Here is a 19,814-nt window from a genome sequence, read left to right as displayed (position 1 = left end):
CCCATGGTAATTTTCAAGAGGAAGACTTTGCCTAAAGAAAATTTTCCTGCTGGTGTCATCATTAAGGCTAACCCAAAGGGCTGGATGGATGAGGAGAAGATGAGTGAGTGGCTGAGGGAGGTCTACGTCAAGAGACCGGGTGGCTTTTTTCACAAATCCCCATCCCTATTGGTCTGTGACTCGATGCGCGCCCACTTGACCGATACTGTCAAAGCCCAAGTGAAGAAAACTAATTCGGAGCTTGCTGTCATCCCTGGTGGATTAACCAAAGAGCTCCAGCCGCTAGATATCAGCATCAACAGGTCATTTAAAGTTAAATTGCGAGCTGCATGGGAGCATTGGATGACAGAAGGTGACCACACATTCACCAAAACAGGGAGGCAACGCCGTGCGAGTTATGCCACTATGTGCCAGTGGATCGTGGATGCCTGGAAGAATGTATCAGTCTCCAGTGTCATCCGAGCTTTCAGGAAGGCTGGAATCACCACTGAAGAGCCTAGCAGCAGCAACGAAACCGACTCGGATAATGAAGAGGAGGACCCCATGCTTGATGCCGAAATCGCCCAACTGTTCAACTCCGACACTGAAGATGACGGATTTGATGGATTTCTGGTGGAGGAATGAACTGAAAAAGTACGGTAAGGGTATGTGCACACACACTAATTACGTCCGTAATTGACGGACGTATTTCGGCCGCAAGTCCCGGACCGAACACAGTGCAAGGAGCCGGGCTCCTAGCATCATACTTATGTACGACGCTAGGAGTCCCTGCCTTGCTGCAGGACAACTGTCCCGTAGTATAATCATGTTTACAGTACGGGACAGTTGTCCTGCAGCGAGGCAGGGACTCCTAGCGTCGTACATAAGTATGATGCTAGGAGCCCGGCTCCTTGCACTGTTCGGTCCGGGACTTGCGGCCGAAATACGTCCGTCAATTACGGACGTAATTAGTGTGTGTGCACATACCCTTAACGTTTTGATTTGCAATTACAGCTGAACCAGTTGCAAGTTATTGTTAAAAAGTGTAATAAATTTTGACTTGCAGTCTGAGCAATGGTTTATTTAACGGTAATGTGCTGCGCCTTATAATCCAGTGCGCCTTATATATGAAACATGATTGCTTACAAGGTGCTCATAGAAAGTGCGCCTTATAATCCGGTGCGCCTTATAGTCCGGAAAATACGGTACTTAAAAAATGTGCAAAAATTTCTAACATTCTGTTCTCACTTTGTCATCTTTTCCTTTTTCATTATGGGGTATTGAGTGCATAATGATGGGAAAAAACGTGATTTTTTTATTTTAGCACAAGGTCTCTACATAACAAAATGTGAAAAAAGTAAAAGGGTTTGAAGACTTTCCGAATGCACTGCATCTTATAACATATTTCACATTGTAATTGTTTAATGCCTTTTATAGATATGAAACTTCATGTCCGTGGGATTTTGTAGTCAGAAAATCACTGTACAGTAAATGGGATAGATGTTATTTTTGGAAAAAACTGACTCTGTACAAACCCTTATAGTTCTACCAGATTGAAGCTATGAGTAACATTGATTTTTTTTTTGCAAATACATATAATATAATTCACTGTATTAAACGATACATATTAATTTGTGCTCCCACAAAATATGAAACTTGGTAAATTCACTGAAGTGATTTATGAGTAAAACGTATAACTTTTATTTCATAACTCTCTAAAAAAACAGGGGTACAATCACCACTGTGAAAAGCCCCACCGTGTGTATTTAAAAACATATTAAACAAACACTCCCAGTCCTGATTCATTTGTGAACCCTCTATGACTGGGTGTACTTTAAAGATACCGATATGGAATCAGCGTTAAGTGAGGAATTTTTGCGTAGGGGACAGTGGTATTGATGTGTACCTTAGCATCAGGAGATTTAGGTGCGGTAACTGCAGGCTCCGGTGTGTTTTAGGGTCTTATCCACTGTTACACCAATGTTTAAACGCTGATTCCATATCGGTATCTTTGAAGTACACCCAGTCATAGAGGGTTCACAAATGAATCAGGACTGGGAGTGTTTGTTTAATACGTTTTTAAATACACACGGTGGGGCTTTTCACAGTGGTGATTGTACCCCTGTTTTTTTAGAGAGTTATGAAATAAAAGTTATACGTTTTACTCATAAATCACTTCAGTAAAAATACATATAATATATATCATGTATCTGTCATACGATGCTTTTGTGGAAAGTGCATTAGGGTTTTTTCCAGCTATATCCTTGCTTTATAGACATTTTATTGTAAATAGCAATTGCCTTCATTGTTTGCATTGTACAGGAACATTTTATACCATATATTTGGAGAGCGCTACCATCTGTCTGTAGCTGAACATTAATCCAGTGCTAGCTAAGAATCACTCATTTGGTTGTAAAGTACAGCAATTTTGCTTTTACTTACTAAAGATTATCCAAGGCGAAGGATCTTAATCCATATAAACAGAAGTGCAGTATACCATATTTTAACCATTCCTTCTACATATATAGACCTCATGCTTTCTACTTGTTCCCGTAGATTAACATTTGCAATGCTATCATTATGTTTATTCGATTTTGAAGTACCGATAGCAAAATGAGTCATTATACCAGTAAATATAGACATGATTCTTAAATTATCATAATTTCTGGGACAAACCCACAAATAATTAGAAAATTATTATGATCCAGTTGCTCTGTGTCATGTAAAAATAATCTGTAAAGGATGTCCTTCATTTTCAGTTCTGACAATGAGAACACTCATTTGGTTAATTGGTGCATTCCTTAATACATATAACCTACTTATGTACTGTATTTACTTTAGGTGAATGGTCAGTGAATTTTGCTGTATTTGTGACAAAATGCTCTTAGTCATTTAAAGAATTTGATATTATTATCTACTAGTATTAATGCATGCAGACAATTCTTAAAGGATTTTAAGGGATCCTTTAAAAAGAACCCGTCACTACATATTCCCCTATAAAGGGGCATAGCTAGGGGGACATGTGTCCCCCGGGCGCAACTAGGAGTGAAGGAAGGAGGGGCATTGCTATTGACTAGGTGCCGCTGGTACAGCTGCCGCCAGTGGCGGAACTACCACTATAGCATCTGCTATGGGGCCCGTGGCATGAGGGGACCCATGCCGCCTGGCCCATAATGTGCCGGCGGCACGGGTCCCCTCATTCCCGGGGGCGTTGCCTGCACCGGGCATTCAGGGCCCTGGGCGACTGCCACGTTCCTTAGGATGCAAATACTAATTAATACTATGGGGGCTGTGTGTCGTTATCTACAAGGGGGTGGCACTATCTACAAGAGGAAGTTGTTAATTATGTCAGCATATAGTCTAATTAGCCTCAGTTATACAATCTGTTTTAGTCAGGCACACTGACCTGTTTAATTTACTTTCTTTTAATTTATTGTTACTGTATGTTAACTCCCTTATATAACCATATTGCTTGTAAAATGTACAAATGGTTTTATGGTCGAATTACATAAAATAAAAAAAAGTGCAAAAAAAATTACACCTCATTGATTGGTAGAGAAAGCAAACATGGCGAGGGGGAAGGAGATATTGGGAAAGAAGTTGTGGGGGGCTAAACTGAATCTTTGCCCCGAGTGTAGGAGAGCCTAGCTATGCCTCGGCGATCTACGCTGTTTTTGGAATTTTCGACCATGTAATCAGTAAGTGGCCCAGGAGGCAGCGGAAACCGAGAAAGATAGAACAGGGTTTAGGGGGCCCCATTCTAGAGATAGGTACAGGTCCAAGAGGTGGGACCCGCATCTATCTGACATTTATGGCATATCCTGTGGATATGCCATAAATGTCCCTGATGGGCAAATACACTTAAATTAACATTCTGCTGGGATAAGGACATGTTTAATAATTTTGGTGTAGACTGCAACCAATGGTGAGGCTCAGGCATAATCATGTTCTGGCCGGTGAGGTCCCAGTAGAGAAGATTGAGAAGTCCTGATAGAAATGATATAATATGGGATTACAGACATGTCAAACTCAGTACAACTTTAAGACCTTGAGATAATTTATAGAGCTAAATTACTAGCGACATTTTCTTTGGTGTCTTCTGTGTGTGCTCATAGTCATATTCTTCTCAGTAATGTACGTTTTATGTTCTAAAAGTACACTGAAGGTTTGTGAGTTACAACGACTACCACTACACCACCACTACCCAAATATCATATAGCCTATGGGCAAAATATGGAACTGAATAAGTATAGTAGCTATAGATACAAAATAATAGTGTGCCTATTAACTATTTGGTCAAAAATAAGAAGCATAGAGGGCCCCCCCCCCCTTGCATTATCCAGGGCCCAGGATAGATTTAATTTCCCTTTAATTATTGTTAGAGTAAAATCAGCCTAACATAAAGCCACCTTGGCATCCCTCTTTGAGAATCATTGGTTTACTTCTCTGTCTTACATTCAAAGACCATGCAGTGGTTTTATAGCATGTAATAAAGTTAATACTATTTTAGTAGCATTATTTTAAATTTCATTCCTACAACCTTCTGCACTATATATTTTTTTATAATCTTAGTTAAGTTCCTGCACAGATCTATAGCTTCTTAGACAACTCTGTGAAAAACACTTTGACCAGTCCCTCTATACTGCTGATGTGAGTTTAGTATTCATTTCTGTATTCCCTCTTAGAGTAGGGACATATCTATCATGTTATTGTGTCTTATGTTTTCTGCATACTGCATAAAGCTTCCCATCTATTCTATCATACAGTTTCGACAAGTGCAAAGCACTTAACAATAACATTGACCAGTTGTATTAAGCACTGTAGAGTCCAACAAATGTTTACTGAAAGGAGTCAGTGTAGTAAACAGAAGGTTTTTTTAATACTTTTGATCATTTGTGCTTTCAAAAAGATTTGCTTTCTAGTGCCTTCAAACATGATGTCAATGTTTACAATCTTTGATGTAGAAGTCCTTTGTAGTTTAAAACTACATTCAATGCTGCAGTGCTCTGGGTACTAAGTTTCTTAAAGGTAATCCATAGATTTCAAAGAAAATAGCTATAGGGATAGTGTTGGACAAAAAAATTGTGGTATCTCTTTCCACATCCTCATATTTACAGAGACCATAGTTAAGACACATAAATAGATTTTGAAGGTTGTTGAAACATTTTTAGATTAGATACTGCACTGGGTTATGTGAATAGACAGGTTGACTACTGTTGGACCATATTTTCTTGGACTACACTACACAGTCCAAAATTTGGAGACAACCAAAACCATGGTCAGACATATGAAGCTCTCCCTTTGCTGCTATAGTAGCCTACAATTTTCTAGGTAAACTTTCCATGACATTGTAGAATAACGCTGAAGGGGCTTTAGTCCTTTCAGCCCTAAAAGGATTAGCAGCGTCAGGCACTTGCAGTATGTTGGAGGTCAAAGCCTGGTCTACTTTAAGTGATATTGGAGGTGTTTCGTGGGGTCAGGTTCAGTGTTCAGTGTTCAGCAGTCTGGTCAAATTCTTCTACACCAAACTTGGCACATTAATTTTTATGGACCCTACATTGTACAAAGGAGCATTTTCATGACAATGAAGGGCCTCCCTCAAACAGTTGATCCAAAGTTGAAAACACACAGTTTTCTAAAATGCAACTGTGTGGGTGGTGCAGCATCAAAAGTTGCTATTACTATCATACATAAGGCAAAATTTCCCCTTTTAACAATATTTCACAGTAGCAATGTAAGTAAACTTAAGTAACTTTGTAAATACTGTTTTTGGATCTATTTTTAGTTCTTTCATATTGGTTTCCCCTTCATTTACTCCCTTTTCTCAAAAAATTCTGCTTTCTGTTAGTGAATGTAAGCATTCTTGTTAACATTTAGTGACATGACATCGATCCTGATCTAGTCCTACTCCCATAGTGGAGAGTTTGTTACAATGTATCAGAAATCCTCTGTGAGATAGCTACAGCAGCGGCACATATCTCTCGACAGTACAGAAATGATGAGTATAAGGAACCAAAAGTAAAATAGCTATTTTTTTCAAAAGGCTGGACAGCGCTTTTAGGCTTGTGTGCAGCTGCTTAACCATTGGAAACCCATTTCATGAGGCTCCCAACGCTCAGTTTTTGTACTGATGTCATATTCAGACATTGTTTGGATCTCTGTAGCGAGTGATGTAACAGAGGACATGTGATTTCTATGTGCAACGTGCTTCAGTACTTGGCAGCTCCACTTTCCGAGTTTGCTTGGTCTACCGCTTTGTGACTGAGCTGTTATTACTCCCAGACACTTCCACTTGACAATAATAACACTTACAGTTGACTGTGGCAGATCTAGCAGATCAGTAAATTCATAAACTTACTTGTGGTAAAGGTGGCATACCTTCAATATGACCCATACTACTACCAATGTTTGTCTATGGAGATAGCATGGCTTTGTGCTTGATTTTATGCACCTGTTTACAATAGGTATGGCTAAACACCTCAAATTAATTATTCTGAAGGCATGTCCGCATATTTTTGGCCATATAGCGTAGCTGTTGGCTGAATGTAGACAGCTATATCTCCCGACTCCACCATAAACATGCACGGTCATCTCGGCCATGTGTACATGTTTATATCAATGGGTATAGAGGAATAAACCACTGCCAGACACCTTTATCAGCAGCTTATTATCCACCGGACCAAAGGATAGGCCATGTTTATACTCAGCAGGTTCGGACAACTTTTATTTAACCCGTACGGCCAGCGTAATACGCTATCCAATTGGCTGCCAAAGATTTTGTCTGCACTTGTTTTTATACATGTAAGTTGTAATGTCTAATGTGTCAAAAGAATAATATCTCTTGTATCCTAATGACAAAAAATCCCGATAAGATAACTTCTTTGAGACTAGATAAAAATTGTGACTCCTTAGTATGTGATACCTTTTAATGAGATTAACTAAAGATATAGAAGGTGGAACACCCCTTTAATTACAGACTAAACTACATTTTAAACCAGATCCATTGACACATTTGTAGTTAACCGGGGTCTCCTCCAACTTTCCCCGGGAAGTACACACAGGTTTATCGCCAGCTTACATGCATTCTTCTTAGTAGAAACAAATTGTCAGAGATGAAAGGTTTCTTCAAGATTACCCTGTAATTAAGAAAAGCACATACAAAACTGTTTTAGAAATGGTGCGGAAAACGAGGAAGCTTGAAAGGAATATTGAGCCAAATGTCTGACTATGTGAATGCAGTCTATGGCTCTCGAGTTAATCACGCAGTGAAAGAGATGATATAAAAGGACTTCATTGATTTATTTATTGAATCTTTCGTCTCCGGAAACCTCCTGGACTGATTATCGCACCAAGAATTACAGCTTTGCATATAAACAATTTAGAAATGCAGATTAAATGCGCATTATGAATGTTATGTTCCCAGAGGACACAACTGATATGACAGGAGATATACTGTATGTTTTCCTAATAATGAGATACAGAACATATGCCACTGCTATCTCCTATATCCTTTATTTCATCATATTGTTTATATTAGCACTCTAGCACATTCTAATTTATCACCCAATTGGAAAGTGCTTTATGGCGACGATGATTCAACCCCCTAGTGATTTAAGAAAGACATAGTAACACAAATTAAACCAGGTTACCTTACAGTATTCTTTTATTTCCCACACATTTTATTTATTTTCTTCGGAGATCTATAGCTATCAGGTCGCTAAGGATAATATTGTGGTTTTGTTGGAGAAATATGATATCAGTAAAATTATTTCATTGTGTGCTACAAAGACACGCACAGTATTATCAGTTATGTGCTGTCTTCCTGAAGTAATCATCTACGAGCCGATATTTGTGTTGTAAGATCTGCCTTGGATGTTTAGACTGTCTTTAGGAAAATAGCTGCTAAAAGTAGATACTAAGGAATACTAAGTGAAATGAATGTTCGTATGTAGAAAGTTTTTGGGTTTTCTAGCTGGCCAAACACAGTTCAAGATTGTACTTTTACCATTTAGGATGTATTTTAGCAGATGATAACTGTATTAGGTGGTTTGGCAACTGAGCATGGAATAATCATATTTTAAGTTCTGATTGACTCACAAAGAGCCAAGAAGTCGTCTCCTACACAACACTGTGACATCACAGGATTTCAACTGCACTATAAACAGACCCAGGCATATGCAGTAAGCATTATATATATATATATATATATATATATATATATATATATATATATATATATATATATATATATATATGTATATATATATATATATATATACATATATATATATAAAAGTATATTAGACATATATACTGCACATCCACAAATAAGGCAACCATATATATATATATATATATATATACACATATATACACACACACACACACACACACACACACACACACACACACACACACACGTCACAGCTTGTGGAAAATGTTACTGCATGATCTATTTTAACTCATACCAGAAGTATAATAATTTTAACAAAAACAAATACACTTTATAGAAGAAATTGTGCTTATAATAGCAATCACATACTGTATATAATACAGTTAAGACAGACATATCACAGCCAAATTTGTAGTTTACCTGTTTCTTTGTACAGTAGGTGTAAAATCTAAACTGTGCTTTCTGATATTGCAATAAATAGTGGCAAATAAATATGTCAGCTCTGCTACATCTGTAATTAGTCAAGACTTTAGACTCCACTGCAACAACACAGGAAATAGCAAAAAAGTGTCAAATCTAAAGCCCACAGCAAATGTATTTTTGATCTAGAACGGAAACGAAGAAGTCTTGTACAGAATTGATTGTCTTCTGTTATTTCCCAGTGCTATGTTTTTACTTATTGTATGCGAGTCGACCTGTAGCATGCTCATGCATTACATTCTGCTTCGTAACTTCCATGCTCATGTCCGCTGTATTTTCTAACTCTCCCTTTAGTAAGCCAAGGCCAGTTTCCAGCCACACAGAATGTTACAGCTATCGAAGGAGGAACGGTGAACCTGACTTGCCGTGTTGATCAAAATGATAACACCTCCCTCCAGTGGTCGAATCCTGCTCAGCAGACCCTATACTTTGACGACAAAAAAGGTAATCATATTTTATTATTATTAGAAATTCTCATCTCAATGCTATTTTGTACACACTTTAAAATGATTGTATTTCCATCCATACTATACTGTGCACATAATACATTGGCTTGGAATATTTGTATCCTCGCTTTCTATTTTAATATCTCTAAAAAAAATACGAAGAAGGTTTCTGACTGTTGAGATGTACATAAAAAGCCCTTTGCTGCGAAGCTTTGTAGGTCTTGTGAATAGAATCTTCTCTGAGCTTTAGCTGAGAAATTCCGTAGCCAATGCTAAGGAATATACCTCATATAGAGAATTTGTACTCTGTACTAACAATCAGCCTGGTGGTTACGATTGTGGTCTCTTTCTCTGTCAAGAATAATTGAGAATGCTGCAGTAAGTGTTAAATGAAAAGCTTACATGCACGTTGGAGGATTCCTGAAGGCCTGCAGGCTCTGACAATGTGAGAAATGTTAGGATAACTTAGATAGACTGGTATCTCCACTATATTCTGCAAGACATGAACAGAACGGCAAAGTTTTAATGCTAATTTCCAGTGAAATCTGGAGAGAAAAAAAAAAAACTCCCATTCATTTTAGCCAAAGGGTTTGTACATGAAATACTTCCATTATACATTTCACGAGAACCAGCATGGAATCTTCTACAAAGTTGATTCCGATCCTTCTTTTTGATAAGATAAAATGGTGTTAATGTGTGTGTGTTTCTCCTTTTCTTCTGAGTTTTCACAAATCCTCTCGCTTCTGCAGCTTTTTGTAATGAGCTGTCAACATTGATATTCGGTACTGGATTTAAATGTTATCAAAGATTTCTCGAATAGAAATGATTTGCGTTTCAGGTGATGTTTCCAATAATAATTTATTGAATTATGTATAGCAAACCATGTCATCATGATAGATTGTATTGCAGGATCTCCATGGGGACCTATCAAGATGCACCAGTGAGTGTATTTACCAGGGGCTAGATTTGGTTAGCGCCACCTACCCTTACAATTGCAAAGAAATTAGGTCACTCCAGGCAAAAACGTAAGATTTCTGGCCAAGTCATGGATCTCTACAAGCCACCAAAGTTGTTTTTTTTTACCTGAATAGTGCAGTTACAGAAATCCTCTCCTGTCCTCTATGAGTTTGCAGCCTAACAACAGAGTAAGGCCACATGCACACGACCGTAAAATCGTAATTACGGGCCCATTGATTTCTATGGCCGACAGACCGTTTCCCGTATGTCTACGGGAGGGTGTCCGTGCTGTAGAAACCTGGCAAAAACAATAGGACATGTCCTATTTTTTTAATATACGGACCGTAATTACGGGCACGGTCGTGTGCATGAAGGCTAAGGATGTGATAATCCACCTGGGAGTCCGTATAGACAGTTTACTCCAACGGGACTACATCATTTTACAATGATGACTGCCCACCTGCAGGATACGAATAGGATACCAGTGATGATGTATAAATATTGCATTTTTTTCTTTAGTTAGACATATGACACCTCATTTTCTATTTCCATTTCCATTTTGATGTAAATAGTAGCCTCTTGATGCTGCGCTGTAAAAAATATGCAGTAATGGCAAATAACACTTTAAAGAACACATATAAAATATAAATACAATGTGATGGCTGAGTGGTCACACTGTAAAAGGGTCCCCCCGAGTAGGCATTATAAGTACTCATATTAAAAGGGCGATCTTGCCAATGCAGAATGCCGGTAAGCTATTACCAAACAAAGCTTTCCAACTGCACTACCCCCTGGAGAATTGATCCAGTCTACAGTCCACCAACCCTCTAGTTTGGGGTGCTGTATAGAGCTCTTTTAATGCCCACTAGGTTAACTTTTTAAAGACATCTTATTAATGCACCTGTGAAAAGCACAACTGCCTTGGGAATCATATTCACATACATGGCTATAAGATCAAGAGAATTAAAACACAATCCAAAATATTAAATAAAAAGGATGAGAGAAACAATAAGCAAAGGAGAAAAATACAAAAAAATACATAAAATATGCGCTTTGGCAAAAAACTGTTAACGATGGAGATCTCAGATGTTAGATGAAGAATGTTGCATGGCTCCATTTACTTTCTGATGGCTTCCTATGGCTACTAACATGATCATTTTCACAAAAGAGAAGCACCTGTTATAGGCAACCTTCTATTAAGTGGAGATATATTTTAAGTATCTGTGTATTGTTACTAGAGAACATACAGTATCTCAGTGGTGGAAAGTACTTTCTAGTACTTCTGGTTATGTTGTCTTATGCACATTATATTTTCTTGTGGCAATTTGGGGATGCTAAAGGGACAGTAGAGATAGGAAACATTACTGGTGTCACTTAGTTTTGACTAATAGATGGGGTGTAACTGTATTTTTAGGGTTTACATTTCTGATTTTTATCTCTTTCCATAATAATAATAATAATAATAATAATAATATTACCATGACCAGGCTTCACTGCCCTATGCCTGTGGATGCTGATTTATTATTACCCTCATCCTAAAAATGGTTGTGGAGAGACCCCTAGATGGTGGAGACCCTATGTCTTATCATAAAGGGGCTGTTGAGGATTATAAAAACATGGCTGCTTTTTTTCCATAAACAGCGCCAAATCCGTTTCTAGGCTAACATAAGCCATTATTAGTAAAAATAACACATTTTTAATTGACAAGCATTATGTGTTGTCTAGTATATAATGTGTGTTTCTAGTAAGCCTGAAAATCTTATCTTGGTATGGCCTCCACCGACCAACCCCCTTATGTAACAGGATCAGCAGACACCATTCCAAGAATACCTTCCTCTATCTCACTAAGGTTACATGAAATAAATTTTAGCAAGGTTGAGAAATTTATAAGCTGTATATATGTGTGCATATATATATATATATATATATATATATATATATATATATATATATATATAATCTCGCATAAACACATCATATTGGCAATTGATTATTAACAAAAGCCATAATTATTATTTTTCATTATCAGCCCACATCTTCAAAGGCATGGTAGAAGCTACATGATCTGCCTCTATGCTATGCCCTTGCCCATAACGTTTATAGTAAATTAACTATGTAAGCCGCAATAAAATTGTCTGTCTAATGGTGCTTGGTAAAATGTTTTGTTTATAATATACTTTGCATTTAAATTCCCCACCATATTCAAAAATATCTTTTGCAAACAAAAGTTGCACTTTAGCAAATTAACAAGAGATTTGTGTTGCTAGTATATATATATAAATATATATATATATATATATATATATATATATATATATATATATATATATATATATATATATACAGCTCATAGAGGATTGTCTAGTTTGGATAGAATTGTATGAAAATCTCCTAGCTCTGTGAAGTATTAGCAAACCTTTGAACATTTGAATTTAAAGTAGCAGGTCACCACTGCTCTCCACCCAGTAATGCCCCCAAAACAGCATGGGAATGCCTCTTTTTAGACAAACGTGCATAAACCACACCCCTTTTAAGACCCAGTTTGGGAGACAGCCCCACCGAAACCAGCAATGCTTCCAGGTATGGTGTGAGGCCTGTATAGTTCTCAACTATTGGATATAAAAAAAAAAGGTATTCATTCATTGACAGTATGCAAAGTTCTTGACAATGTTGAATCATTGAAACACAAAGTATATTACAACAATTCAGAATTTATATAATGATTAACCTTTATTTACATAAAACCAGAAACTCCCTTTGGTGAGTTTTACAACTTTCTTATTATGTAACAATAGTCAGTTTTTTAGTTGCTGAGTCACAAAAACAAATAACTGATACAGTAGATTTCTATAAATGGAAGCTGTTATTAGGTACTAGACATGAAGAAATGCTTTTAAATGTCCTCTTGGTATGTCCATGTTCTCTCCCCTATTAGTGTGATTATTACATAACAGATATTATTACCTCAGGCTCAGCACTGGAAAATGTATTGCACTAGAAGGCAAATATATCAAAACTAAAAATACCCTAGAGATAGAAAAAAGAATGCTCAGCTCCAGGAAATGCTTCATCCAAGTTCATGTTCTAATGTACAATGTAAAAAATAAGTAGGGGAGATTTCCACTGTGTTTTAATTTCCCTAAAGGGAGGTTTTTACCGCCAACAAATACGTTGAGAAGCACCTTGGGGAAAACAGACTTCCCTTAGCTAGGAATTGTGCTGTTCTTCACTGGAAGCTCCTAGGATTCCACATTTCTTAAAGGAGGAACAAATCAAGATAAATTGCCTTACATTCTGCACTGTTAGCCTTTCCTATGCCTCAGGGTGTACCAAGCAATTGTGTTTTGTATGTGCATCTGAGTACACGTTTTTAAAGGTTGCTTCATATTAAAATTTCATGATGTCTGTGGTAATACTTCTTGGGCTCTGCTTATAAATTAGGTCTCCCAGTACTATGTAGAAATGTTGAATAGAAATAAATATCCAGTGATTCCACATAAAATATACACATTCCTGCAACTTAAAACCAGACTTCTTTTTAAAGAGTCCTTGTTATCCGTTCTGCACTTGTGTACAATGTTTTTAAAACTCTATTAGTGGCACACTTGTCAATTTGTGAAGTCAAAGTTGCATGATGGTACTCCTGAATACTAAAAATGTAAGCCCTTACATGAAGTATGTCACTGCTTTGCCACCTGATTAGGACTGTGGAGGACCATTTTTTGGAAATTGGAAATTCTAGATCATCTTTATCGGGGAATGTGTCCTGTCCTGTAGACTGACTATTAAGCAAGAATTTTTCAAGACTAGATTCTTACTAGATTAAATCTTAGTTTAAGGTAACACACCATTTTTAAGGGGAGCACATTGATACAATAACTCTACATATGAAATGTGCCTTTAAACCTTAACCATTTTCAGTTACAGTATATAGAAAATATTTTATGATATGAGTGGAGCAAGAACAAATAATGAAAGAATAATGGTTTCCTTGAAGATAGCCTTTACATTCAAATTTAAAAAAAATTGCTTTTATTGTGTCATACAATATGACTTTTTAAAGTTTCTCCGAAACTACCCAACTCCACTTTATTCAGTTAGATAAATAGTGATTTTTACCTGTTCCCATCATGGAATCATATGGAACTAAAACAAATAATCAGCTGCATTTATACAAGATCCATTTCTGTATGAAAAAAATCCCAAAACAATTATCGTTTTTGTACTCATATTGATATCAAGGCCAAATTTATTCATCACAGGAGGTAATTTTCATTTTACGTTCTACCCTCATTTTAAATAGAATTATATATATATATATATATATATATATATATATATATATATATATATACTAGTCCTTCCCAATGAATTACAATATCATCAAAAAGTTAAGTTATTTCAGTAATTCAATTCAAAAGGTGAAACTCATATATTATATAGATTCATTACACACATCTATTTCCAGCATTGTTTTCTTTTAATGTTGATGATTATGGTAACAGTTAATGAAAACCCAAAATTTAGTGTCTCAGAAAATTAGAATATTATATAAGCCCATTTTCAAAAATAATCTTTAATACCGAAATGTTGGCCTACTCAAAAGTATGTACAGTATCTGCACTCAATACTTGGTTGGGGCTCCTTTTGCATGAATTACTGCATCAATGCGGCATGGCATGGGGCGATCAGCCTGTGGCACTGCTGAGGTGTTATCAATGCGCCGTGGCATGGAGGTGATCAGCCTGGGGCACTGCTGAGGTGTTATGGAAGCCCAGGTTGCTTTGATAGCGGCCTTCAGCTCGTCTGCATTGTTGGGTCTGGTGTCTCATCTTCCTCTTGACAATACCCCATAGATTCTCTATGGGGTTTAGGTCAGGTGAGTTTGCTGGCCAATCAAGCACAGTGATATTGTGGGTATTAAACCAGGTATTGGTACTTTTGGCAGTGTGGACAGGTGCCAAGTTCTGCTGAAAAATGAAATCAGCATCTCCATAAAGCTTGTCAGCAGAGGGAAGCATGAAGTGCTCTGAAATTTCCTGGTAGACGGCTGCGTAGACTCTGGACTTGATATAGCACAGTGGACCAACACCAGTAGATGGCATGGCCTCCAAACCATCACTTACTCTGGAAACTTGCCTCTCCACACTTCCTCCAGACTCTGGGACCTAGATTTCCCAATGAAATGCAAAATTTACTTTCATCTGAAAGCAGAAATTTTATATCCACTGTGTATATATATATATATATATACATAGTGGATGTAAAAGTCTAAACACCCCTGTTAAAATGCCAGGTTTTTGTCATGTTACAAAATCAGTACAAGATTAATCATTTCAGAACTTTTTCCACCTTTAATGTCACCTATAATCTGTACAATTGTATTGAAAAACAAACTGAAATCTTTTCGGGTGGAAAAATAAGGAACAATAATGTGGTTGCATAAATATGCACACCCTTAAACTAATACTTTGTTGAATTATCCTTTGACTTTATGACAGCATTCAGTCTTTTTGGGTAGAAGTCTATCAGCATGGCACATCTTGACTTGGCAATTGTTGCCCACTCTTACTTGCAAAAGCGCTCCAAATCTGTCAGATTGTGAGGGCATCTCCTGTGTACAGCCCTCTTCAGGTCACCCCACAGATTTTTAATGGGATTCAGGTCTGGGCTCTGGCTGGGCCATTCCAAAACGTTGATCTTCTTCTGGTGAAGCCATTCTTTTGTTGATTTGGAGGTATGCTTTGGATCGTTGTCGTTCTGAAAGGTGAAATTCTTCTTCATCTTCAGCTTTTTAGCAGAGGCCTGCTGGTTTTGTGCCAATATTGACTGATATTTAGAACTGTTCATAATTCCCTATACCTTGACTAAAGCCCCAGTTCCAGTTGCAGAAAAACAGCCCCAAAGCGTAATGCTGATTCCACCATGCTCCATTGTGGGCATGGTATTCTTTTGGTGATGTGCAGTGTTGGTTTTGTGCCAAACATACTTTTTGTAATTATGGCCAAAAAGTTCAACCTTGGTCTCATCAGACCATAACACATTTTACCACATGCTTTTGGCAGACTTGATGTGGCTTTTTGCAAAACATAGCCGGACTTGGATGTTTTTCTTTGTTAAAAAAGACTTCCATCTTGCCACCCTACCCCACAGCCCAGACATATGAAGAATACGGGACATTGTTGTCACATGCACTGCACAACCAGTACCTGCCAGAAAGTCCTGCAGCTCATTTAATGTTTCTGTAGGCCTCTTGGTAGCCTCCCGGACCAATTGTCATCTTGTCTTTTCATCTAGTTTTGAGGGACGTCCAGTTCTTGGTAATGTCACTGTTGTGCCAGATGTAATCCACTTCTTGATGATCGTCTTCACTTTGTTCCATGGTATATCTAATGCCTTGAAAATTATTTGGTAACCTTCCCTTGACTCATCCCTTTGAACAATCAGATCCCTTTCATGTGTTGTAAGCTCTTTACGGACCATGGCTTTTGCTATCACATGCAACAAAGAAAATATCAGGAAAATCCTAATAGAACAGCTGAACTTTATATGGGGTTACTCAGAATCACTTTAAATAATGACAGCTGTGTACTGACTACTATTTAACATGAGTTTAAATATGATTGGCTAATTGTGCACACAACCACATCCCCAATTATAAGAGGGTGTTCACAATTATGCAACCACATTACTGTAGTTTTGTTATTTTTATTTTCGCCCTCTAAATGATTTCAGTTTGTTTTTCAATACAATTGTACAGATTATGGGTCACATTAAAGGTGGAAAAAGTTCTGAAATGATTCATCTTGTACTGATTTTGTGACATGACAAAAACCTGTCATTTTAACAGGGGTCTGTAGACTTGTTATATCCGCTGTATATATGTGTATATATATATTACAAAGTTGCCAGTTTACATTTTTAGGCTATGTTTTTCTTTTTTGAGTTTGTATTAGTGTCAGTTTTGTTGATTTTGCTAGCCGAAAAAATGTAAATCTAAAAATGGATCATATTACAATTAATGGCATCCGTTAGAATCCATTAAGCTTCCATTTTGACACATCTAAAAAGGACTGTTGTAGATTTGGAGTCAAGTGACTGAAACGACCAGGCAGGAGGTTGCTAAAAATAAGAGTAGTCAAGTAACAATTCAGGTTTGGTACACAGGTTGCGGGCAACAGATAGTAGCATGAGGCAGAGACATGGCCAGGAAACAATCCAAGTTTGGTACACAGATAAGTGGCAACAGGTTGTAGGGATGCAGCAAGGAACTAGACTACAGGCAAGAAGCTCAATAGTCTGGCAAGGAGGAAGTGCAAGGTCCAGGCTTATTTATTAAGCAAAATGAGTGAGACCAATCAAGCAATTAAGACTTGAAATACAAAGAGGCATGAGTTAAGAGAAACTACTGTACCTAACGGATTCAGCAGCAGAGCTATCCAAAATTTCCGATGGCTCAATGAGAAGAGCTGTTGTCTGGGAAACTGGAGATTCTGAGTTTGAATCCAGACACCATCACGGATCCATCAGAAACAAAATCCTTGGTGCAAAATAACCAGACAAGAGAGCAAATGTAAGGCTTGTTCCTAAAGAAATTTTTTTCCTTCAGTTTTCCATGGTACAGTTGCCAAACATACATGTGGTAGCTTTTATCAAGGCACTATGGGCCAACTAAGATATTATTTTGCATAAGCAAAAGTGGACAATGGACAATAAAATGTGCTCACAAAAGAAAACTAATATGCTAATATGAGAGGTTTCCTCAAGTCTACATGCTCTATGTATCTTAGCAAATCTATGCCATTTATTTAGAATACATATTTATTTTCACCACATTTATGACCCGACTGTTAAAAAGAAACCATCAAATTAGATGTTATTATTTTCTCAATCAGCCTCAAGGACCTTGATGTTTATGGCAAAATTGATTTACTATAATCTGACCCAAGAGCATAAACCCCATTTGTTCATTTTTGCATCTAACTCTATAAAACATTTTTTTAAAAGAGATCTGCTATGGCTAAAGTAAAAATTAATGTAAAAATATTCTACGTAGGCTTTTATTTGAAATTCATATTCTTTTAAAATGAGCTTGTATTTGAAAACACACATGGCATGCACTTTTACTATTATTCAGCTTTTTGGATAAAATATCACTTCCTACAAATATGGCAGGTGCCAGTTTGTCACCAGACACCTTCTTATATCTTAAAACCATCTGTTTGAATGAGAATCATTGCAACAATGTGCTGACTTAAAAATAAACACATTGCTTTTCTTAATGTGGCCACCACATGTGCAGTTCCGTCTGGATACACACAATAGCCAACGTTACAGCTGGCGCCTGTTCTAACTGTATATTTTAGATGCTTTCTATGTACAGTAGCCCTCATCTACACAAAGAAACAAAAAAATGTTTTATTTATCAGAAAAAAGTAAAACAAACAACTTATAATTGTGCTAACCAAACCATTTAAGGTGACGGATTTAACCCTTTCACGACCAAGGACGAAAATGCACGTCCTGGTCGGCTGCTAGTTCCCGCACCAGGACGTGCATTTTCGTCCGCATTTCAAACTGTCACTCTGTGTAAACACAGAGTGACAGACGCGCGCTGACAGCTGTCCTAGACAGCTGAGACATCAGTCTCGCCGGACAGCGGACCATCGCCGCTGCTTTCGGCAGTTAACCCCTTAAGTGATCGTGGGGGGCTACCGATGCTTGTCACGGCAATCGGAGGTCAGATAATGACCTCCGGGTTGCCATGTACGGAAGCCTCGGAGGAACAGCCTCCGGCCGTTCCTCCTCTGCTTCCTGTCAGTGTGACAGTCACGTCACAATGACAGTTAGAGTACATTACACTACGTGTGTAGTGTAATGTACTCTAGCAGCGATCAAAGCTGCAAGTCTAAGTGTCCCCTAGTGGGACAAGTAAAAAAAAAGTAATAAAAATGTTTTAAAAAAAGTGTAAAAATAAAAGTTATAAGTTCTATAAACACAAAATGCTTTTTTTCCTATAATTTTCTATATTATAGAAAAAAATGAACACGTTAAAAAAGTACACATATTTTGTATCACCGCGTTCGTAACGACCCCAACTATAAAACTGTAATGTTATTTTCCCCGCATGATGAACACCCCAAAAAAAACCAATAAAAAACGACGACAGAATCACAATTTTTTGGGTCACCACCGCTCCCTAAATAAAGAATAAAAAGTGATCAAAAAGTCGCATGTTCCCAAAAATAGTACCAATAAAAACTTCTATCTGTCCCGCAAAAAACAAGCCCTTACACAGCTTTTTTGACTAAAAAATAAAAAAATTATGGGTCTCAGAATATGGTGACACAGAAATTTTTTTTGTTTATAAATAAGTCATTTTATTGTGCAAACGCTAAAAAAAAAGGAACAAACCTATATACATCTGGTATCGCCGTAATCGTACCGACCCGCAGAATAAAGTAAAAATGTAATTTATAGCGTACGGTGAGCGCCGCAAAAAGAAAACCTAAAAAACGGTGTCAGAATTCCTGTTTTTTGCTCAGGATTGCAAAAAAATTGAACAAAAAGTGATTAAAAAAAAAAAAATCGCATGTACCCCAAAATTGTACCAATGAAAACTACAGATTGTCCCGCAACAAATAAGCCCTCACACGGCTCCGGTGGAGAAATAATAAAGAAGTTCTGGCTCTCAGAATATAGCAATGCAAAATGTTCCAAAAGCGGATAAGATCGGGCGCCATTTATCAGTGCGACATCGGCCACAAATCTATGAAATA

General features: G+C 37.3%; 1 protein-coding gene and 1 long non-coding RNA gene across 4 annotated transcripts in view; one reads left to right on the top strand and one right to left on the bottom strand.

Moving 5' to 3' along the window:
* The window catches only part of CADM2 (cell adhesion molecule 2), a 1,303,436-nt gene that overhangs the window by 1,006,821 nt on the left and 276,801 nt on the right, over positions 1-19,814 (top strand). For all 3 annotated transcript variants that reach the window (XM_075854469.1, XM_075854468.1, XM_075854470.1), the window contains one exon: positions 8,927-9,076. In XM_075854469.1, the coding sequence (XP_075710584.1) occupies positions 8,927-9,076 (150 nt within the window). The remainder of the gene's footprint in view (positions 1-8,926; positions 9,077-19,814) is intronic.
* LOC142741540 (uncharacterized) lies at positions 6,892-8,067 on the bottom strand. Its single transcript, XR_012881178.1, has 2 exons — positions 7,985-8,067; positions 6,892-7,115 (listed from the first exon to the last, which is right to left on the bottom strand). It is a non-coding gene; the product is annotated as an uncharacterized LOC142741540 (long non-coding RNA).

This window comes from Rhinoderma darwinii, chromosome 2 (genome assembly GCF_050947455.1).
Source record: "Rhinoderma darwinii isolate aRhiDar2 chromosome 2, aRhiDar2.hap1, whole genome shotgun sequence".
Lineage (NCBI taxonomy): Eukaryota > Metazoa > Chordata > Amphibia > Anura > Rhinodermatidae > Rhinoderma > Rhinoderma darwinii.
The sequence above is the reverse complement of the archived record's forward strand: the minus strand, read 5'-3'. Positions and strand labels throughout refer to the sequence as shown.